The 25690-nt window shown below is 24.5% G+C and overlaps 1 protein-coding gene across 7 annotated transcripts in view; it reads right to left on the reverse strand.

The window, feature by feature from the left end:
* Positions 1 to 16526: 16526 nt before the first annotated feature.
* Syx1a (syntaxin 1A) overlaps positions 16527 to 25690 on the reverse strand; it is a 28875-nt gene continuing 19711 nt past the window's right edge. For 2 of the 7 annotated variants that reach the window (XM_029488919.1, XM_029488920.1), the window contains 6 exons: positions 25454 to 25636; positions 24524 to 24597; positions 24334 to 24471; positions 22316 to 22430; positions 21660 to 21765; positions 18733 to 18984 (listed from right to left, as the gene is read on the reverse strand). In XM_029488919.1, coding sequence (XP_029344779.1) covers positions 18816 to 18984; positions 21660 to 21765; positions 22316 to 22430; positions 24334 to 24471; positions 24524 to 24597; positions 25454 to 25636 — 785 coding nt within the window. In that variant the 3' untranslated portion in view covers positions 18733 to 18815. 7 annotated transcript variants of the gene reach the window in all.

The following is a 25690-nucleotide window of genomic DNA, read 5'->3' on the forward strand; positions in this document are numbered from 1 at the left end:
TAGGCTAAAATTCAAAAATTAAAACAGTTGACTATAACATTATGTTATATAAATTTAACAATGATTAGCTCACTTTTTTCAAGGTATATAAAATATAAATTTTAAGAAAGTGTTATTATCACTTATCGAATGCACCAAACTATTGATAATAAATAATCATATTAGACCTGATCTAACCACCCAACCTCCATAATATAAAAACTTTAATAGGTGCCCCCTTTTTCTAAAATTAATATAAATTAATTTTTTTTTTAGCTGTTTTACCCATAGATACATATTGGCATGTCTTCATAAAAGTTGTTTATATCTACAGACTAGCTAAAATACACACATGTCCCATTCTATAATGAATCATTGTATTACTACTAATACAATTGTTACACAAAAATGTATATCGGCGCCACTGATTCGGCATGGCAGGTACATTCTTATAAAGAAATAATAGATATAAAAGGACTGATTACTGATCACAACGCATAGTCTCGTGGACACGATATTTTCGTGAAATTACAGTATATTTTATAAAACATTTTAAAATATAAAATTAATATTTGAATAATGTAATACATTAAAATATATAAATTGTATTTCTTGTTAAGTTAAATGTATTGTAATAAATTCGTATGTAAATCAGAAACCTGAAATGATTAATAAAATAGGGAAAATTCAACCATAAGTCCAATGAAAAGCTATTCTCACATTTAATTTAACTAAATTTTTCCTTTAAAACTTTATTTACTATTTATTTGTGTGACTTTATTACCAGGCATTGTTATTTCATTTAATTACATTAAACTGCGTTAAAAACTAAATAAAACTAAATCAGCGAAGGCAAACGGAAAAATAAATTGTCTCTAATCTATAAACATGTGACATCGAATACCTAAAAATTACTCATGTTTACACTCTTACTGAAAGTATAATGTAATAAATGAACATGGCGTAGAGAAATTAAATTAGAAAAAAGTTAATAGCCTACGGTAATGGCAATAAGTACTGTTGAGAAAGCAGACAACCTAATCATGATTTTAAGATTGTAAACTATATGTAACTGTTAGCAACTATAGATAAAAACCGAAAATATTTTTATGAATAATATTATTATATTTTAACACCATTATATTGGGTTCCTACCTAAATGTAAACATGCTTTATTTGAACATTTTAAACATTTTTTCACATGGACGATTTTTTAAATACTGTACATCGTAATTAAGTTGACTACTTATTTGTAAACAATTTTAGTGTAATATATTATTGTAAAGTATATTACTAAATATATAGAAACTAAATATATTATTTAAATAAAGGTTATAACCTTATATATATTATCTAAATCATATACCACTAAACCAGCCCTTTGTGGCTAAATCTTTAAAATCATAAAACAGAAAGTGCAATAAATACTATTTTGTAGCAAACTATTCTATACCTCACCTGGTTGTGTATCTGTAAATCATAGGTAGGTAACATTTCACGGTGAAAAATTGACACAGAATTAGATACAAAGACATTTAAAACTAAACAATTTAGGATAAGCAGAATATACCTTATAAACACTGATGAATGTTAATGTGAAAATGTTAAGACTATCGCATTTTTAATTCTTTATTTACATTATACCAATCTATAATAAGTCTTTTGATTCACACACAAAAAAAATAATATGATCAAACACTACCAGCCTTTTGCCTTTAACCTTTTGCATGGAATTTTTTATAAAATTACTCGGATATGATTTGTAGATTATGCATTTTACAGTTTGATTTACCTACCATGTTTAAAAATACCGAATAGATGAAAAACTGAAAAATATTTATCTTCCATGCATTATTATGGTCGGAATCTCTACAGGTAACGCTTGACTAAATGTAGGCATACACTATACAGTATAAAAAATAACATGAAAAAATTATTAACGTTTTTGATAAATTTGTAATAATAGGCCCTTGATACTTGTTGTATCATTTTTAAACTAGTTTATAAACAAAATTTATATTCAAAACCTAAATGCTATAGGTAAATTATAATTAACTTCTTCAGAGCTGTATACAAAATTGAAAAACTTAAAAGATTCGATTTTTAAAAATTAATTTAAATAAATTCAGTATCAATTGTTTAAAATACTAATCTTCTATACCAGCAGCCTAAAAATGGCAGCCTATAGACAAATTATATCTAGCCCGCAGACAATTAAAAAAAAGTAAAAACCGATAATAGGTAGGTCCTGACCTTGCCACCAGACAGTAGCTGTTTTTAAAGTATTCAATATTAAACGTTATTATGAGATTTCACATAAATCATTTGACGAAAAATGTCCAGAATTTGTGAACTTCGTAAATCAAAAATTGAGTATCTACATATAAAATATTAAGTGCACGAATCATACACAAAATTTCATTCAGTTAGTTGAGAGCAAGACTTGCCATTTTTCCCAATAATATTAACCCAATTTTCTATTTATATTACCTAGGTATATGTAATTATTATACATTTTTATTTTATTTAAATTTAATTAATTAGATTAATTATTATTTTATTTCCACTAGGTTACTTTTGTATTATAATATAATATGTTAAGAATATTTACTTTGAATTTTGATGGCCCTCGAAAATTTTTAAAATTTCCAATGTGGACTTTCAAAAATATTAATTTGTAACCCCTGTCTATGTACCAATAGACAATACTTTATAAGATATGGAATCAAATTTTCAATATATTTTATAATTTATTTTCTCCCGTATCTACGTCGTTTCAACCGAAGTTACCAACTAAAAAAATAAAAACATATTATTTTCAATATCTTCATAAAAATAATATTTTTCATTCTTGAAACGTCAATTTTAAACAGTGAAGTTTTATTATTTATGAGTTTATAACCTAATAATATGTACATTGTACCTTTATATATAAAATTAATTATTATAATATCGAATACTAATACTTTGAATAATGCAATTTCTATTTGTGCTCCTTGTGTTTCAACTTTTAATTTAACAAAATTTGTGAACCTTTTTATGGACAGAAACATAGATAGGTACTATCGGTGACACTTATTTTCCGGGTTAACTAAGATTCTGTGGATAAAAAATAAAAATAGGTCCACCCTAATTTTTGTAGTGATAATCCGGCCTTCGACAGAATTTATGTCAAGGCTACACATTGCCTGAATGTTATTAATATAATACCAATCGGTAAGAATCCAATATGAACGCATTCAATTATTACAATAAAATAATTTTCCAAGGTTAGCTTGATGGTAAGCTTTGTACTTTATTTTGGGATTATTTTTAGATTCTTATTTAATAATAAAATTAATTAAAACTTAATTTAAATGTATTAGTAATATATTACCATAACTATATCTAGAAAAACAAATTACACTTATTCAAAAATTAATTTTTTTTAGTCAATCCAACTATGAAAAAAATTAGTTTGATAATTTTTCTCAACAAAAGTCAAAAATTACTTTTAAGAAGAAATTATTTCAATGATAAAATCGTCTTCTGCTGATAACCTAATCCTAGTTAATATTGAGATAGGTGTATAAATACTATTATAAACTATACGTTTTATGTAACGACAAGGGCGTAATATTGTACGTCTCTTAATATTATATCACATTTTGAAACAAAATACGGGCCATGGTCAGCGAATTTTAAAATCTAGGTCCGTTATTCAATATATTTATAGGTATTCTATTATTTATAAGCCACGAATATTTATGTTAATATCAATATTTTATCAAAGATCAAACATTATATTTTACGTTTAATTTATATATAAAATATAAAAACATAGAATTATTGAGGTACAAATGTACAAGTTAATTTACAATAATATCCGGCATTCAACCATTAAGACTGTAAATTATTAATTACTAATTAGTATAACTTTAGTTTTAAACTAGATTTTATAGTAAAAATAGTGAATAATTTCAATCTTACTATAGGTACTAGGTAGTAGGTATATTATATACCTATTCCTATGAAAACGTATTCAAAAACTTGTTTGAATTACTGATCCTCATGTAATATCTTCAATATGTATATATATATATATATATAAAATTTAAGTAACTAATTCATTTTAAATTGTAATCTTCAATTCAACTACATATTATATGAATTATGATTGTTTAATTTGTATAAGTATAGGTTTATAACATATATATTATATTATATGAATACGGGCTTAAGTGGGAGGGTAAAATGTACAGACCAACAATCGGAGATAATATGATTTAAGTTTAAGTCTTTTTTGAAAAATTAATAAATGTTCTTAAATAAAATAAGATAGGTAACCAAAATGTATCAATACTTGTATCATAAATAATAACAGTAGGTAAGCAATCATAAGTAAAAAATTGATAGAAAATTATTTTAATTTCTAATGTCAAAATATTATATTATATTAATCGTCAATGATAATAACACGATTTAATTATATCATATTTCGTACGCAATTGATTTGTAGTATAGATTTTATCGTTAATCATATCTTAGTAGTCAGGTACGCAATTTTTTTTGTAGAATAGTATGACGTAAAATAATAACAAAACAATTAAATAAATGTAAGACGCGTGTTTAATATAATACACAAACATAACAATTTAAACTCTTTGTGAGCTCATATATATATAACAATTTAAAAAAAAATTGAAGAAGTCAAAGTTTCAATGAAGTGATTTCCAACTAAATAGTTTAAAGTGAGTATAAATTTAATTTATTAATCAATCATTGGCATATTATTTTAATCATCAATGTGTTTAATTTACTAATTCATTATAATTATGTGTCCTTTATAATTTATATATTAGTCGGAGTAATTGCATTCATTAAAATATATATTACTTGATATTGGGCTACGCCCGTTTTCATAATAAATAAGCTTAATATACCATTAGTTGCGCCCCTATATTTTATTATTAAAATAATAAAATAAAAGTATGTTATGTTCCTTTAGAACTTTATTCTAACTGTCTTTAAAAAAAAAATAAGACTTAATTCTCCATTTTTATTTAATTATTAGAGAACTGAAATTTAAGACCTAACAAATATTAATTGATGATCTAAAAATTGAAAAAAATTAAAAAAATTAAGCCAGAAAAATATTCAGACAAACAATTTTTCTTATTAATTGTAAAGCATTCAATAATTAAATGTTTACCTACATTAAATAATAAAATACAACAAAATCAATACATGGTATAATTATATTATTATGGAAAAATGTATTTTTGTTTATTTGCTATGTTCAAAAAATACAAATATATCGTTAGATTAATAATTTTAAAATTATTAACTTTTGAACAAATGTGAACTGTAAAATTTGACGTGAGTTATTCAAAATCATCAATGAAAAAACTCGTGAATTTTCTTTAATTTTGTGAAAATTTGGTAAAATTGAACAAATAGTTAAAATAAAATAAAATAAAAAAGACCCTAAAATATCATAAAAGCCACACACGTCCAAAAAGCAAAAAAAAAAAAAATGAGTAATAAATTAAGATTCCTATATTATTGATACATATTTTTAGCTTTGAAAGGACTATCTAACTATCTAAAACATTACAAAGTCGTTTGATTATTTAATACAATTTAATTTAGATTATTATTTAAATGTTGACATTTATAACCTTGAATTTTTTTTTGTGGCATAAATTAGATTGTTTCTAATTAATAGTAGATATAGTTATTAATTTCAGAGGCATTAATGTGACGCAAATGCATTATGAACACGTGCCATTTTTTTACCTAGGTTAACACAGGACATTGACGGCACTTGTTTTTCACAACTAGCGGTTGTACAACGTGCGCCAAAATCAAGGGAAACCGCATGTTTTTATATACCTACTACTTAATGTTTAAAATACTGGTCTAAACCAATATATACTCATAAACTACATCACAAATTATATAAAAACATAAGGAGTCAATTTTTTAATGATTCGATAAAATAATGAGACATTTTAAGTGTACAACTTTTTATTGATTGACTTGCTATGATTGCAATTTTTTAACCAGTTGGCCGAAAAACCGAGTTTAGTAAAAACGTACCTATGCTGAACTTTTTGTAGGAAAGTGAGCAAGACAATATTACCTAGTTATTACATCTAGGTAATGTTAATTTTTTTTGAGACTCAATTACGTAAAGATACTGGGAATACTTAAGGATTGTATGCTTTTAAAGTGTATTTGTCCACACAACCAAACTTGATTTTTATTTAATCCCCATTTGAATATCCCCAAAATGTATTTTGTGAAAAATAAATCATATTATAAATTATAATTATAAAAGTATAAAACCAATAAGACTTTCTCGCTCTGTTCACAACTTAAAATTATTTCCTACAATTTAGTTTATGATTGACCGCTATATTATAACCTTCAACTTAATGAATATTGAAGTTAATTTTCCCTGTTAGAATAAACTGACACCTAAAAATACAATAACATTTTTATATGAACTGTTGCTGCAATGCAATAATAATGCAATATAATAATGTTGCAAGGTCGTGAATCATCTAATAATTGCTGATTGCTCTATCCATTATAAATAGTTTTAGCTGAAGGTGTTTTCCGCATGCCATCAATGTGTTGAAACATTTGTTAGCTATTGTGGTAAACAATGATTGCAGTTTGTAGATTGCACTTATTATTTTTACATAAAAAAAATTGGACTATCATTGCACGTTGAGTAGGCCACTATTTTAGATGGGTTGTAGAGTGTAGACTCGCAAGGACACGGGTATATTATTATATTAAGTACGGATAGAATAGGTACTATACAGAAACTGGGTGTTGTCGTGTTGGGCCTTGCTCGCTTTGCTCACCTCTAAGTATGACTACACGTCATTATGTTCAATATTATTAAATAATAATAAGCAATGATAATGATAAATCCTATCTACCATTCGTATATAATAAAGATAAGTTTACTACTCTATAGTAAACCAAACCATATATGGTGTTCAAGTCGTTTTTCAATTTTTAAATGTTTGTCCAAACCAAAACGTGTGGGTATTTTTATTTAATATTTTGCAAACATATTTTTAAGTTAACTTTAAGCTAACATTTTTTTTACATTTTCTATAAAAAAAAAATAGGTATTTCTAAATACTTATGAGAACGTTTGGTCTCCAACTTATAAACAGCAGAAGAGCAGAACCATTTTTGTGTTATTAAAGCTTTAATATTAGAGTGAATTGACATTTGACATATACTATAAATAAAAAATCACAGGTATTATTTGTGTGTGTACGTCAGTTTTTTACGATATTTAAAGTTTTAAGTGAGTTATGAGCATTTTAAGTTTGACCGGTGGAAGGGGAAAAAGTGCGCAGAATGAGTATTCTCTTTTGGAACGGAGTATAATATATATATAGGCATATCAAACTTTTAGAACATAATATAACTCTGAAATGTGATTAGGTAGGTACTGCGATCATTAAACAAAAATAAAATAGATCAATAAATAAAAGGTAATAAATTACCTATATAATATACATTATTTTTAAGATATATTAAACCATATCATTATACCTGTAACATGTAATATTAAAAAATAAAAAAGGTGGACAAGAGGGTGTCGCTCTGCTGTACAGTAGGTTTCAAGTGGGTCACTGGAATAGAAAGTGGTAAATTTGAATTCAATGATATAATATCATTGTATACGAAAAACGATTCTGAGCGAAGAAGGTCAGTCAGCCTATCATATATTACTAAGTATATTCGATAATATTGTGAATAAAGTAATTTATTTCCCTATTTACGTAGAAACTTGTTTTAAATTTTCAATCCTTGGCTATATAAGTTAAAACATTTTATACAATTTTAACTTCAAAATCATAATTAAATTTGAAATTTGAAAACATTTTGTTAACATTTGAACAATAACTGCTTTTAAAAAATAATTGAGCCAATGTATTTTTAATATTTTTCAACAGTGATTATAATAATAATCAGGAGCCTTGTATTAAATTTTCAAACTTTTTGACCCAACAAAAAAAATTTTATTGACATATTATATAGAAAAAAACTAAAAAAAATTGAAAATTAAAAATTTCAGCTCAAAATATTTTGAAAATCTTATCAAGTGTAGGAATAATATATATATGGAGTAAATGTCAAGTATCTATTAGCAAAATAAGAAAATCACCACATGAAAAATTGAGTGATTAACCAATCTTGTAAAATGTTAACTTCAACAGTTCATAAAAATTTAATTTGACTTTCAGGTAGACATTTTTAGATTCTGAGTGGAACGATGAATGTATTGATTTTACAATGATGAGTGTTTTTTTTTAAATTTTTAAATTTTTTTTTTGTGTCTGTGTACACGATAAGTAGTCGAAATAATGCTACGATTTTCAACTTCAGTATCTTGTTCGATCAGAAAGTGAATATCGTTGGTGCATTGGTATAAAATTCCCAGTAATTTTCAAAAGCGCCAAGAAAAACCAAAGAAAAATTAAGGAAAAACGGGAAATTTTTACGCAAAATCGATTTTTCACAAAATTGATTTGGTTTTTGGTGTAACATTAAAAAAAATGACCGTAGATACATGAAATTTTGACTGAATGTTTATATTAGCATTTTCTATACACCATAACATTTTCAAAATATTTTGACTTATTTTGAGCTCTTTAGGGACATTGTCAGTTTTCATTTTTTTTTTTAGTTTTTTTTCTAAAAATATCAATAAAATTTTATTTGTTGATTAAAAAAGCTTGAAAATGTAATAAAAGGCTCCTAGTATATTGTTTTAAAAGCAGATGAAAAATATTAAAAATCCTTAGTCACAGTTTTATTTTATAAGCATTTAAAGTTCAAAAATTGACAAAATATGGAAAAATCACGAAAATTAGCAAGTTATTTTGAGTTAAGAATTCGTAAAAATTTTTCTTTTTAAATCTAAGATTTTAAAATGTAATACAGGATTCCTTATAAGATTATATATTTATAAGTAGGGCTCGGATTTATATGTAAATACATATTTTCTCTGCGACATGATAAACTAATTTCGGCAAGTGATAAATTTGTTTCACTAGATTTTTGATAAAATGAGCTATATTTGATTTCACATATTTTTACATATTTTGTCATAAATACATGTTTTTACATATTTCACAATTATTTAATTTTTTCTCACATATTTAGACAATTATACTGTTTTAATGTCTTTTCTTCAGAGTTAAAATAATTGGAAGGTTATCATGACTATATATTATACCGACGATTTTTTTAATTCAAAAATTTAAAAGTGCATGTTATTATTAATTGTACCCAAGCAAGGTAATTAGATAACTATAGATAAATACGCATTTTTTTATCACATTTTATTTTATTGTTAATTATTATTAAGATTTTATGACAATATCGGCGATCTTTTGGATTCGAAAGTTTGAAAATGAATGTTAATAAATATTGGTATTTAATATAATTAGATAAATATACATTTTTTATTATATTTTATTATATTATTAATTATTATTATTATTATTATTTTTTTTTTTTACTACATATTTTGAATTCTTTAGCACATTTTTATGTACATATTTTTATTGGATAAGTACATACTTTGGTTATATAAATACATATAAATCCGAGCCCTATTTATAAGCATTTAAAGATCTAATTTTGACAAAATTTATCAAATTTAAAATTTAATAATTATTTCGTAGTTAAAAATTTATAAAATGTTCAATTTTTATATCTAAGGATTAAAAATGTAAAACAAGATTCCACCTAAGTAGTTAATTCTGTTACCAAAAAATCTAAAAAATACATAAGCACAATTTATTTTTATTGTCATTTTAAGCTCAAATTTGGACGAAATCACATATTAAAAAACCTGGAATAACTATTTTAGTTATTTTGTTGTGATTGTATATTATTGAAACTTCTAAAGTATACTATTATATATCTATGATAGTACCGCGATTTGTTGTTGATGTATAACGCGTTATAAGTACCTAATGGATACCTATTGTGATATGATTAATTTGGAATTTATTATAGATACCTATTATTGGTCAATTTTTTTTTTAATACCATAGATAAGTATATAAGATACCTTATACCTAGACTGACATACCGTCTCCGCTCAGAATCGTTTTTCTTATACAGTGATATTATTATATCATTGAATTCAAATTTAATACTATCTATTATACAGTGACCCACTTGTAACCTACTGTACAGTAGAGCGACATCCACTTGCCCACCTTTTTTTTGTTGATAAAAGTAGACAAATTTATGAGGAATCTTGAATTAAATTTTTAAATCTTAGATTTTCTAACTCAAAATAGTATACACATTTCCGTGATTTTTACTTATTTTGTCAAAATTCGAACTTTAAATGCTTATTAAAAAAAAAATGTGACTGTATTTTTAATATTTTTCAACTACCATTGTAACAATATATTAGGAGAATTGTAATACATTTTCAAGCAATTGACCATACTTGAATTAACATTTGAATAAAATTGTATTGATATATCTATAGAAAAAAAATGTAAATGACCGTAAACCGCTCAAAACAAGTCAATATATTTTGAAAATAGCAAATAAAATAATATACATCTACCCAAAGAAACATAGCCTATCCTTCACAGTCCACGATCACGCATTATTTATGCCATGGCTTTTCGGCAGTGTCTATATTTGCGCTCAATTGTTTTCAACAATGAAAAACACCAAGAGTAAAAATCGTCCGCTATATCAACAGCAAGCATCTTGAAAGTAGTTAACATTTAAAATTTAAAAGTTGAATATTTTATACTTCATTAAAAAGTTCCTTTACGAATTAATAACAAACAAGTAAGGAAAAACATTCATTGCAATTCGCAAGCATGTGATAATTTCGTTGATGTACGAAATGTATATGCAAAAGGTTAAAACAATTTAATACTAATGAAACATATAATATCAACTATACCAATATACCAACCACTAAAATATAGTGACGTTTATTTATTGTTACCAAGCTAGGTATATTCACTTAAATGAATATAAACTAGGTATATATTTTTATTAATTACAATATTTTTAAGAGTAGGTGCCTATATACACATGGATCAAAAATATCTTCAAACTCTTAAAGTAATAATTGGAAAATCATTCATAAACACAGAAATCTCAAAAAATATAGGTTGAATTTGCCTGAATTTAGGTATACCTACCTATACCTAATAAATTTATTTAAAATTAAAGTTATAAAAGTTTGATTTTAAATCCAGATCATAAAAGCTTAAAATTTGTTTTGAATAAATAAGTAAATACCTATACCTATGTAAGGTTATGTATGGTTAATTATAACACCTACCTAGGTACCTACATAGTATTATGAAATTAAATACTTAGTTAAATCTGATATTAATTTAGGAAGGTACCTATACTCGTATTTGTATATGAGTCATATATATTTAAATATTATATATGATTTATAATAGTCATAATAAATATAACTATAAATTATTTATATATTTGTCAGTATTGACCAGTTGTATCAAAACATCAAGCTGTATAAAAAAAAAATGTGGTTTCCCTTGATTTTTGCGTACGCACTTGATACAAACATCAAAGTCAGTAGTGGAAAACAAGTATCCACCTACCTACCGTCAATGTCCTGTAATAACCTAGGTAAAATTGGCACGTGCTAATCATTAAATTTAAATTGAATAGGTAGGTAAGGAAAATCACATTTTATGATAATGCTTTAAGTTCCTTGTTTCTAATTTATACTTAACGTAAATTATGAGCCTCAAAAAATGAAAGTATAACCGATTATCTGTCTTATCAAATGTATATCTTAAAATCTTAAATGTTCATAACCACCTACCTGCCATAAGTAAATAATACATATATATACATATAGTACATAATATTCTATAATTATAGATCTTTATTCTTTGTATCTACTTAGTGTCATAGTAGGTACTTCACATAAAATAACTGATTTAATGTCAACACTTTATTAGGTAAGGTATATCTCATTTATGACTTTCTTAAGTTTTTTTTTTTTTTAATTCGCAATTTTTCAAAAATTATACAGATGCATTAAAAAAAAAATTATTTTAATAGCTACCTACAATTATACGACCAATTAGTAAAAATTGATTTAACTAGGAGAATTCAATTCATCAGAGAAAAATAAAAATATTTTTCTCTTTACACAACGTAATATCAAATGATTTATTTCAATTACATTTTATTTAGTGAGGTTTAGTCTTAAGAATTAATAAATTGTAAATTTAATATAATACCTATACTTATAAAGAATAAAATAAAATTGACAATTTTGATATTTACTTACTAGGTACCTTATAAAAAGGAAACATTTGAATGTTTCAAAAACTCAAAAACTACTAGACCGATTTCAAAAATCCTTTCACCATTAGAATGCTACATTATCCCTGAGTAACATAGGCTAATTAAAAATGGGTAAATTAGAGGCCCAACCCGGGGAGGTTTTGTAAAATATTGATTTTGAGATTTACGATGGAAATGTTTGTTTGTAAATGGTTATTATTGGTTTTAATTATTAATAATTATTAATAAAGCAATACGCTTTTTGGCGCAGTGGCACTTCTATGTATATTAAGTTGGAATAGGTCGCGCGGCTCATACACTCATACTTATAAATCAGTGTGAATGTATGCCAACACTTAGATATTAGTTGTAATAGAAGTTATAGTTAGAGTTGAACAACCACAATTTTTTAAGAGTTGACATTTTTACGGACAACGAAGTGTCAGCTATATTATAATAAATTAGAAGAAATATGACATAAATATTTAATATATTTATAATAATGTATTTTACTAGTAGTAGTACAGAATGAATTAATTTTTGCCAAAAATATTGCATTTGAAAATATTATTGTGTGTAAACAATTTAATAATCTATTTACTTATTTAGGTAATCTATTTACTATTATATATCTATATAATAATCTATGTTTCTAGTAAATACTCCCAAATAATATTTTTAAATTTCAACAAAATAACTAAATTTGTAATTCTTCGATTAAATATCTACTGACGTCGAAATTTGAACTTAAAATAAAATAAAACTGTGTTTATTTTGGTAACAGTTCTGCTACTTGAAAGGAACCTTGTTTTAAATTTTAGATTTTTGTCTATAAAAGTTAAATATTTTATAAATTTGTACCTACAAAATGATTTGCAAATTGTCCGTGATTTTGACGAAGTTTATTAAAATTAGAATTTATAATGCTTATTCAATAAAATCGTGGATATTTACAATTTTAAATTGTGATAATAAAAACTTATAAAGAACTTCAAATCAAATTTTCGAACTTTTTGATTAACCAAAAATATTTTTAACGGTATTTTAGAATAAAAACTAAAAAAAATTAATATTTCAAATGTCTTTAAATATAGGTAGCTCAAAAATCAAAATATGTCAACATGTTTTAAAAATGTTTTAGTGTAGGTACCTGCCTATACCAAATTCTAATATACCTAAGCATTTAATGAAAATTTTAATATTTACGATGATTCATTTTTTAATTAGGTACAACAAAATATCAAAAATCGTTTGACGATAAATAATTATTTTAAATTTAAATACCCAATGTTGTAAAATTTTGAACTGAAAACGCTTTATAAAAAATATCTAACTTTCCAGGACCTTTTTTTAAGTATAAGTAGAAAAACGTATTGAATTTTCAAAACTGAAATATAAAAAGACAATTTTTTATGAATTTTTATATGTTCGTGAATTTTGACAAATTTCTATCTTCATAATAATAGTTCCACAAACATCGTCGTGATTTTTGATAACAGTGTCGAAGTATATTGTATAAATATTATTATGTACTATGACAGATAATATCATAGACCTATATAGGTCTATGGTTAATATTATACATAACAAAACAAATTAATTTTGTCATGATAATATTATATAATAACAAAAAGCTTTTCTATTATAAAATGTATAGTATATTATTGAATATAATATTCCTTAAAGTCCATTGGAAATAACTATAATTATGGTATATACCTCCTGGCTCCTTTTTTCTTTACAACAGTTAGGTGAGGCTGAGCCTCAAATTTTCACCACAATATGTAAAGGAGAACTCTGGCTGTGCAATATTATTTTTATTTTTTCAAAATCCATTATTATTTGTGTTTTTTAAACTTTAATAACTTTTTTGAAGTTTCAATAACGAAAAAATAAAAACGATGTTGCACAGCCAGAGTTCGTCTTTACATGTAGTGAAAATTTCGTTTCTTAATTATGACTGTAGCCTTCTCGTTCTTTCCCACCAAAAACAGTTTTTGCTTTGCCGTACGTGTGTAAGACGGAGACAACAAATGCGGGTGAAACGTCCTCTTAAGTACTTATTAATAAATTCAGAGAAATTCAAAATATGTTTCAAAAAATAAAATAGGTATTAATTTTCCATAGTTTACCTATTTAGTTTTATTAAATTTATTTTTATTTTACCTACATTTTTTTACTAGCTATGGCCTTGTGACTGTGTTGTAACTTAATGTTATAGGTACAGTGAAGTCACTCTCGGTTATCGACATTTTGTCCGATATTAATATTATCAGGGTTGGTTCTGCTGATACAATTTTAGCACCCAGAAAAATATCCCTATAGTTCCTTACCTGTAGATACACGACCCTATTATTAAATCTGCAGACAACAAATAATGTATTTAATACCTAAACGGTCTTAAACCTATTGTTAGTTTAAAAGTTACTTGACATCACATTTATTACCTAATACCTAATAAATACAAAAGTAGGAACTAAGAAGTGAAAAATAATTAATGAATAACTAACCTAGCCTACTTGCGTACCTTATACTAGGTACCTAACAATAAATAGCTTTATTGTAATGAGTTCATGAATTTTAAAAAAAACAACTTAATTTTTTTGTCATATCTATATGTATTTTCATAAATTATTTGATAAAATAAAATAACAAAAAGAAAACGAAACATTTTTGGAAGGCAATGAAAATTGTCCCCTCGTGGACTCTGGATAATGTTAAAACTATTCTTAAAACTAAACATTATTTGTACCCAATTCATAGGTACCTACCTAATAATTTAAAATTCTGCAACCAATCATGCATTTGTTTATATGTAGGCAGGTTTATAAAAAAGATATTTACAAGTTGCTATACCAGGCTGAATCATCGTCCAGAATCAGGTCCCTCGCGCTCGTAGTTAAATTTTCTCTACCTAGACAGCAATTAATATGGATGATGATAGGGGAAATGTCTAAAGCCAAGAATTAAGACATAATATGCTAAGTATATCTTAAATTGTGTCTAAAACTAATATTCAACTGTCAGTATGATAGCCCAATATAATAGGCACTAACATAATATACATCAGAACATTAGGTACTTACATAATAAAAATCTTGGGTATAACTGGATAAGTACCTATGTGGTTACATATTTTTCCTAAGTAGGTAAGTGACAATGGTAAAAACATTATAACAAAGTAAAAAAAAAAAATGTTTTTGCTTCCCTCAAATCGATATATTCTACAACCAAATATTGTACAAAATTAGGTACCTAGGTACAGTAGAAATTGCTTGATGGGGCATCAAAGGGAGTAAGCTAGTAAGGGACCATAATATGGTTTGTTCACGTTAATTGACAGGTTGAACAAAACAATACAAATAAAACATAGTAATTTCAGCTGGCCTGCTGGGAATTAAAATGTTGTATGTACAAACCGATGAAGTACTTAACAATTTCTACTGTAGTTTATCCTTTAAGAGGTCAGTTTTTGGGTGTTTCATGTAGTATTTTTTCCAAAAAAAAAACATGAAGTAAGTTACACATGACTTTTACAAGACTATAAGAATTATCTGATACTAAGAAATGTAATTTGAAACATTCACACATTAATTTAAGAGTATAAGCACAATAGCTATACCTACTCATATATACATATTAATATATTATTATTTATTATTACTACATATTACAATAATAACAAATTCAAAATACATCAAATATGGGGTATTTCTGTTGGCAAGTTGGTCTTTTGCTCTCAAAATATAATTTTGAAAATCACCTAATATCTACTAAGAACCACCTGAGAATTAAAGATTGCAAATAATTATAGTATATTTTGTTTACATCACTGAAAATTCTAATAGATAATATGGACACACGACCGTATAACAAATCATGAATTTAATGAGTAGGTTTAAGCTAATATAGTAGAAGTAAGTATATTCTATATAGGTACCCCATAACTCAGCAATGGGTACAGAACATTTGAGGATAGGTGTGTATGTATATATAATATATTGTATGGACTCTATATAATAGAGTAACCTAAAACAAATGAAACAGATTTGTGAAAAATTGTGTTAACCGAACATAAAAATTTATAATTTATATTATAAATATTGTATTATATTAGGTATATATATAATATAATATTATTTATATTAAACAGTAATTGGTATGCCACTGGTTAGTCTAACAAAAAGTAACTATATTAATAACGACAAATATATTAATACATTATTACGAGTTTATTACCAATTTGATATTACTTTATAATGAGTTATTATCAGATAAAATTAAAAAGTAGATACAATATCATGACTTCTGACAATGGTCAATAAAAAAATGTATTTATGACCAGATATCAACATTTTTTTTTTTTTTTTTAGAAAAAAAAATCTACAATAATTATAATACTTTACTTTTAAACTATATAGATCATACAAAAAATATAATATGTATAGCAAAAAATTTAAATACTTCAAGTAAAACAGAAAAACATTTTAAAATGTTGCTAAAACAGCTACAATTAAATAGGTAGTATGATTTTGTTTAAAAATATGATTGACAATGTGTCAAAACAAAGTACACAAAATAGATGTGATAAGTACAAGTTATATTGACAAAAGAAAAATGACATTGGAATATATTAAGTGCCCAATGGGTTAATGGTGATTAGAACACTAACATTTTTTTCTTTCAAATATCAAATTTCATTGTTCAATTGATTTTATTGTTAAGCTAAGTGTGCAAAAAAAATCTATTTGTCATGGCCCTATTAAAGTTACTTTTTAATTAAAAACAAAATTGACGTACTAATTTTATAACTTAGGCTGTAAGAATTTAAAAAAGAAAAAAATCTTATCGATGATTTTCTGTATCATTTAATAAAATGCTCTCTTAATAACTAATCAAAACAAATTGTTTTATTAAAAAGACTTAAATTGCACTATTTTTACAATATTAACACTTAAACATTAAAAAAAATTAATATCTTCACTACAATTATAGGCAAAGATCAACAAATTTAACAAGAAACAATTTTTTCACTGTACAATTTTTATATTTTAGATATTCATAATTTAATAATCTATAATTTAAAAAAAAAAACGAAAATAGTCCTCTAATCTATAAAATTGCGTATTCTGATAAAAATGTAAATTACATTTTTATCATTAACAAATAATAATAAAATAAAACAAAAACATAAATAAATAAAGAGAACAATAATTATGAAATGTATAATAAATAATCTATTTTTTTTCTAAAAATGGTATTAATTATTAATTATTAATATTGTAATTTGATTAGAACACAATAACAGCAATATGGCAAAACATGTAGTATAATTAAATGTATTTACAGTAAAATTGTATGTATTTATATTTTTTTCTAATTTAAATTACATTGTAAAAAAATTCTGTAAATACGAATACTGTGACTAAAAAACATAGAATATCAAGAAAAAAAGCATAGTACCAAATATCTTTAAAATTACATTATAATTGTAAATTAGTTTTAAAAAAATTAATTACGAAAATACTAGTAGTAGTTAAAAATAAAAATAGGTAACACTCTTACACAGGATAAATAAAAAATAATTGATTAAGACATAATGTTGTCAAATGAGATGTGTATATAATCAAAATAAAAAAACTTCTCAGAAATAAATAATATATCTTGAGCGAATTCCAATTTTATGTTAGAAATTTAGTAGTAAATTTAAATCTACAAAATATATGTTGGAAAACATATATTATGTAAACACTTTTTGAAACTTTTAATGCCTATAAATTTCTAACGGTTTTGTTATTTATTATTACCATTATTTTAATAAAAAGGTGAAAGAGAATGATATTTTCAATTTGAAACAATAATATAATTGAAAAAAAATAAAAACAAAAAATAAATAATTGTTAATTTAGATTTACAACAATAATAATACATAGATAATGTACATTAATATTGATAATAATACGCATTTTCAAATATTAATAAGCATTAATGTCTAAATTACTGTTGGTATTTGATGACTATATACTCCAAGGCACTTTTACTTAGTTAAAACTATTACGGGACTTACTAAAACTAATATAAAAAATAATAATCTCAAAAGAAAATCAATGTAAATACATTACATTAGTCCTTCTAAAGCATATACTGATGAATAATACTTAAGTAGAACAAAACAACTATTTTTTTTTTTTATTTAAAAATTGACATTATTTCCAATTCACCTACGCATCGCACTGCAGAAATTATAAAATGATAAAACGAGGAAGCCAAAATTTTTTGAATATCTTAACGAATTATCACATGAATGTCTATATTATAATATATAGTTAATAATTATTATATATAGATATATTAATTGGTTTTAAAAATCTAATAATTTTATCAATAACAATATAACTATAATAATTAAGAAAGAGGTTTTAAAAAACAATAAATATTATTATATAGTTACTTTTAAAACAGGACAGACAGCGTTAATAAATAAATCACATGGACTTTTTTTACTCATTTTTTTTTTTTTTTTTTTTGAGGCAGGAAAAGGAAATAAAAATTAAATAAATTAAACGAATAAAATGTTGTTTTTCGTACACTATTCCAGTCTTTACATGTTGAAGAACTAATATGTATTGAGTGACTGCTCTGCCGGATGTACCCGTTCGAAAAATTGCTCTGTAAATTATTGAAATAAAATAATTTAATACATAAAATACATACATATTATGTACAAATATTTGTATTACACAAATGTGCTATTATTATAATTTTCTAATCTTATTTTTGATTTAAAATTATTATTTTAGGTAAATATGAATATTTATTCAGTAAATGTTTTTGAGATTTTTTATCTGTTAATAGATACTGAATTTGAGTATACAATAAATGGTGATAAATTTGATACTAAATCAATTATATACCAAAATAAACAAAAGTTAATTTCATTGTTATTAATATCACTGATCATAAATATATGTAAAGGTACGCTTTCATATGTGCATCGAATGTCAGGAACACCACACGAGTGATATGCTGTGTTAGCGATATACCCTCCGGCAATCGTGACCATTGTCTGGATGCACCTAGGAAAGAGTATTTATATGAACATAATACCCATGTCTGTTAGATAAAGTGGGTGGATTGTTGAGTGGTTTTTACCTATATCTTACACGTTTATTTCAGGCAGAGAATTTAAGCTGACAATTATTGAGGGATGCCTGTAAACATAGATTTAATATACAGTATGTCCCAGAAGTCCCGTATCACCCCTTAGTATCTCCGTGGAAAATCAATATATTTAAATGCAGTTTTTTTACAGTCATAAGGACATTTTGATTGAATAGCATAATATTGATTTTTTTTTTCAAAAATTATCAAAAATTTATTTTAGGCAAATAAGATTTTTAAGTTCCAAGATAACAATTTTGTTAATCGTTTTTATTAAAACAGTTCAAAAAAAAAAAAAAAGCAGACAAGTGGATGTTGCTCTGCCGTACAGTAGATTACAAGTGGGTCATTGTATAATGGTTGTATTAGATTTGAATTCAATGATATAATATCATTGTATAAGAAAAACGATTCTGAGCAGAGATGGTTTGTCAGTCTGGATATTTTATATTTTGTTATTATTTATTTTATCATGCAAGTTGAATTAATATTAAAATATTATAATTTTTTATTCGTTTCTATGATGATAAACAAAGCGTTAGAAATTAAAATCCCATTTTTAGCGTTTTTCGTAATTTTCCGTTGGTTTTTCCAGTGGCATTAAATAACTATTGAGAAAATCGAAAAATGACCTCTCTAAAGTACCATCTTGATCCAATTTGCTAATGAATAAGGTACTATATGTTGAAATCGAACCTCTCCTTCTGGAAGAAATTTTGTATACAGGATATAAAAAGAAGAAAAAAAAAAAATAAATAAATAACACCATTGTAAAAACAATAGCTTCCTCGCTCCGCTCAGAATCTAAAAATATTAAAATGTAATGAAAATCGCCCAAGTTTAAGCTTATTATTATTTTTTATTTTAGCCGAAAAATCCAGGAGATTGTAATAATTAACATGTGAATCATATTTTGCTAATGCCGTAACATAACTATTATTCTTAGAAATTTAAAATAATAATTAGCTCCAACTTGGGCAATTTTAATTACATTTTAATTTTTTTTTTTTTAACTGTCTCAAAAAATACGATCAACAAAATGGCTATCTTGTATATTAAAAAAACTTATTTGCCTAAAAAATATTTTCGATAATTTTTGAATTTTTGAAAAAAAAAATCAAATATTATGCTATCAGAATTTCTATACTTATTATTACTGTAAAAAAACTGCATTTAAATATATTGATTTTCCATGGAGATACTGAGGATGATACGGGACTTATGGGACATACTGTAAGCACAATTTTAAAATACCCAAAGATAAACATGTAACGTTTTTGAGAACATTGATTTTGATATAGTTTATGAATTAGTAACAATTACATGAGACTGTGCTACATGTTAATTAAAGTTAAAAGGTTGATTAATTTCAAATTTGCAATAAGGATAAATCTAAAAATATTAATTTTTATTATGGGATAAAACTAGTATGACCATACTCTTAGAATCATAGACCTATAAACTAATCGACAGCGCATAGAGAGAGAAATAACCAGACAGGATTGTTGATAGCGAAAAGAGAGGTTTTGGCCGTTAGTGTTCCAAAACGTGTTTTTTCTTTCTCAGTTATATCGACAGGATTAACCAAGGGCAGGGTGTGGGAAGCGTTGTCTATTAGTTTATAGGTCTATGCTTAGAACATATTCACATTATAGTTAAAATCCATTAAAATCAGAATAATGGCCTTCTCATATAACCGATCATTAATATACATAATTGTACGATATAATTAATCTTTATAAATATTGTAGTATTACACTATACATATATAAAGTCTTTCTACAGTGTAATTACATTTATGAATTGGTAATTAATGGCACAAAAAATAAATTAGACATAAGATAACATTATAATTTTTAAATTAAATAGATGATTCAATACAGTAAAAAATATGAATAAAAGGTAATAAGAACTCTTTCTATTTGAATAGAATATAATTAATATTTATTCCTATCCTCAAAAGTATATATTGTATTTACTTAAGAGTTTTTATATTTTTATATTTTTATTATAATTAATAATCAAAAACTAAACAGTTAAAAACTAAAAAATCTAAAAAAATTTAATATTTACAATAACTGGCATTATAATAACATTTTCCTTTAGTACAGAAATTAATTTTTAAATAATTTATTTTACATAAAATTATTAAATCTTAAAATCTTTTGTTTACCTATGCTTACTTATTTTCACGAAGATGTATTAAGGAAGCTTGGGAAGAAAACTCATCACAAATCCTCCAAGAATAACAATGAGAATTGTCAAGCATATCAGGATCATGATTTTCTTCTAATTATTTAACAAGAATAGTTATATATTAGTAAGAAAAATAACAATAATAACAATAATAACAACAATAAAAAAAATACAAAAAATATGTTCTAAATAAAAACATTAAAGGGAAAGCTAATAGCATAAGCAAAAGAAAACAGTGTTTTTCACAAACAAACAGTGCATTATTCAATACTCATTGGTATTGCAAACTTAACTATAACTAATAAAAATAAATAACTACATTTTCCCTCATAATTATTAAAAACAATTTAGTTTAATTAAATTATCAAATGATAGTATAAAAACACAATTGACTTGCCTTTTATTTAACTGAAACTTGGTGTTAATTTTGTATAGTATATTCAATAAAATCACATATCAAAAAAAATAAAATAAAATTATGTTCCTAGATAACTACTACTAAATACAATAAGATAAAAAATATATATTGTATTGTAATATGTGACATAATATTGATTATTCAGAATTCAGTAAAGTTATCTTAAACATGGGATATGTTTGAGGATATGTTTATATATTGTCTTTGTTGTAAATAATAAATTACTTACTTTTTGGGCTCCTTTATGATAATCTTCAGCAACATCCAGTTCCTTTTTGCCCTCAGCAACTTTTTCAACAGTGAATGATACATGATATTCTATTCTATCAATAAGTTCACCCTATATGGTTTTTTTTTTTTTTTTTGGATAACATTTTCAGTTGGAACAAGATTGGGATAAGGAATTATAATATGAAAATCCCAAAATTATTTATGTAATAAAAAATAATAAAAACAAAAGTAAGCGAAAAATTTTGAAAAGGAAAAAAAACAAAACAAAATAATTTTTAGTAATTATAAATCAATGGCAAACAGTTAAAATTATATCAGCTAAAAACTAATACTTAATAGTATTTCATTTTTCTAAATACAAACAAATATCAAATAAGTAATAAAACCTACAAAAACAAACAACAAATGCATTCAGCAAAGCGAGTGGGGCCATTGCAAACGTCTACGCCTTTTGACTTACTCTTCTCGCTTTGCTTTGATATTTTAACGCTTTCTTAGTATCTTGAGTTGCCGTCTGTACATAATCCACGGCGTGTTCAACATGATACTCAATTCGATCAATCATTTCGCCCTAATTTTGTTTTTAATTTATAAATTAATAGGAAACTAATTTCATCTCATAGTATAATGAAACATTGGTTATATCAAAAAACTATGTAAATAAAAACAATAATTTAATTGTAATTATTTATTTTATTTGTTTGTTTGTTTTCAATGCTTTAAGAACAACTCCAACAGTTTTAAAATTAAATTTAAGATAATAAGATTTTTTTTTTATTAAGAAATGAAATGAATGAATTTCAAAGGTAAAAATAATGTTATTCAAATGTAATGCAATATTTAGTTTTTAAGTGGTAGAATTGGTTATATAGCAATTCAAACACAAAACTAAAATTATTAATTGGGTAAATAATAGTAAAGTTGAGTACAAACATTAAAAATCAGTTATAACATGCATACCAAATCATTTTTGACAAACAAGCAATAATTAATTTATGTATTTATGTATCTTTATGGATGCTTATTAATATTTGTATTTTGTATAGATTTTAAGCGTAGATTATATTATGTAAATTAGTTAATATTTTTGCAAAGAGCAAAAAAATGGGTTACAATATGTTACTGTTGTACCTTATAATATGACAACTTTTATTATGTAAGAATAAATAATTGCTTATTTGGATATTTATTACATTTAACCTCATTACTATCATAAATAAATGAGTATTTCTTTATTACTCAATATTATTAAGTAAATACATTATAGTATTGAGTCAATACTATTTATGTGCGTATATATTATTCACACTGACAGCATCTAATTATTTGGAAATTCATATATTACTTATTATAGAGCTAAAAATTATGATTTATTAAAAACCACAACTCTTTTTTTTTAAGATTTAGTGCCAAAATATTTAAATTCAATAGAATTAATATTTAATAAATAACAAAATAATTATAACAAATAAAGATTTAGATTGTTAAAAATGTCAATTTATTTTGAAAAGACAGATGTTTTACAAGTTATCACTTTAAAGTAACATGTGTTCAGTGGCACCAAACATTTCAAAACAGGAGAATTAAATAACATTAGTTGGTAAACGCCCGCAGCACACCAACACATACTATACTACCAAATTACCCTATTCACCAAATACAATATTTTTTCAGAAATACAAAATTAAAAACACTTATTTTTAATGATAATCCAAATAACCAATTTAAAATACTCAATATATTTAAGTAACAGTGTACCATAATAAATTGCACAAAAGATTCACCATCACATCATAAGGTTAGTACCTCTGGTATGTGTTTGATGCAATTATCTATAGATAGATTACCAATGTATAGAAAATATTGTATACAATTTTAGAACACTAGTTTTAGCCATAAAATTGTTAACATACAAAAACCCACACATTTTAAATCCGACAGCTTTCTTGCTCTACTCAGTATCTGATAATAGATTGGATTGTAAATCATTATATAATATTTAAAATACATACCTGATTTTCTACCAACATTGCCATATCCATGAACATATCATGAAGTTCTCTGATAGAGTTTTCCAGTTTAATAATATCAGCATGTCTGGCTTCAATGTCAGCCAATGTTTGCCTAGCTTGTTGTGTTTCCATAATTATCTAAAAAAAAATCATATTAAAACTAAAAAAAAAATTGTATTTTTATAATTACGCCTTGCGTGAACACAGCCGGGTTCCCTTGTTCTAACATTTCTTCAAGTTCATCATTAGTAGTTGTTCTTCCCGCTAAAATGTTTAACATTGATTAATACAAATTAAATTAATGATAATAATATTTATGTAAGCATTCAAGTTAATTAAATCATAAAAATTTCAAATAAAAAACTGGGGAAGTATTTCCTGTATAGTAGGTGTTGAGTGTATCTTGCCATTGAGTAGATCACTGTAATAGATGAGTTAAATTTGAATTCAATGACATACCAATGTATACTAGAAACGATTCTGAGTAGAATATTTTATATTATAACTAAATTGATATAAAAAGTTTATTTTTCTTATTATAAATTTTCCAAAAATGAATACATTTAGCATAGGTTACAATAACTGTGTATAACTACAAAATAACTTACACATTTTTTGTGTTTTTGTAAAAATTTGAATGTCAAACAATGGTTATAAAAATAAATTGTGATAATACACTTTTAAATTTAAACTTGTAATCACTGTAAGAACTTATAATGTCTATAGAAAATAAAAAGGGCACAAGTATTTTGAAAAATATAACAGGTCCAGAAAAAATGCATAAAAATTTGGGGAAAAACATGATTATAACAATGAAAAAAAAAAATCTATTTTGTTAAAATTTGTTTTACACAATAATTCTACAATTCTATATATATATATTTTTTTTGTTTTCCAAATTATTTAACAAGTATTAGTAATGATTTACTTTTGACTTCTTCAAAATACTAATTAAAACCAATTTTCTACCAGAAACCACCCACAAAGTTGAAAATTTTTACTAATATAAAACGTGATGACTGGTGACCAATAAATAAAAAAGTTTTAAAAGCACACTCAGATAATTTTAAAACCATAACATTCATCACTCAGCTAAGAATTTAAAAAGAAATATTCTTACTTATTTCTAATTGCCTTTGAATTCGTCCTTTACAACGTTCTCTGTAATCTGTCTGTGTACGGTTATATTCTGTCATCACTTCAACAAATTTACGTGACAATGTTGAATGTTGTGTTTTGCGTATTCTTAAATCTGCTGACGATTTGTTCGATTGCTCTTCTGCTTCTATATTCTGTTCAATTTCTAATAACAAAAATTTTTACTTGTACTTAAATTATAACAAAAAACTATTATTGA

Source organism: Acyrthosiphon pisum, chromosome A2, assembly GCF_005508785.2.
Source record: "Acyrthosiphon pisum isolate AL4f chromosome A2, pea_aphid_22Mar2018_4r6ur, whole genome shotgun sequence".
NCBI lineage: Eukaryota > Metazoa > Arthropoda > Insecta > Hemiptera > Aphididae > Acyrthosiphon > Acyrthosiphon pisum.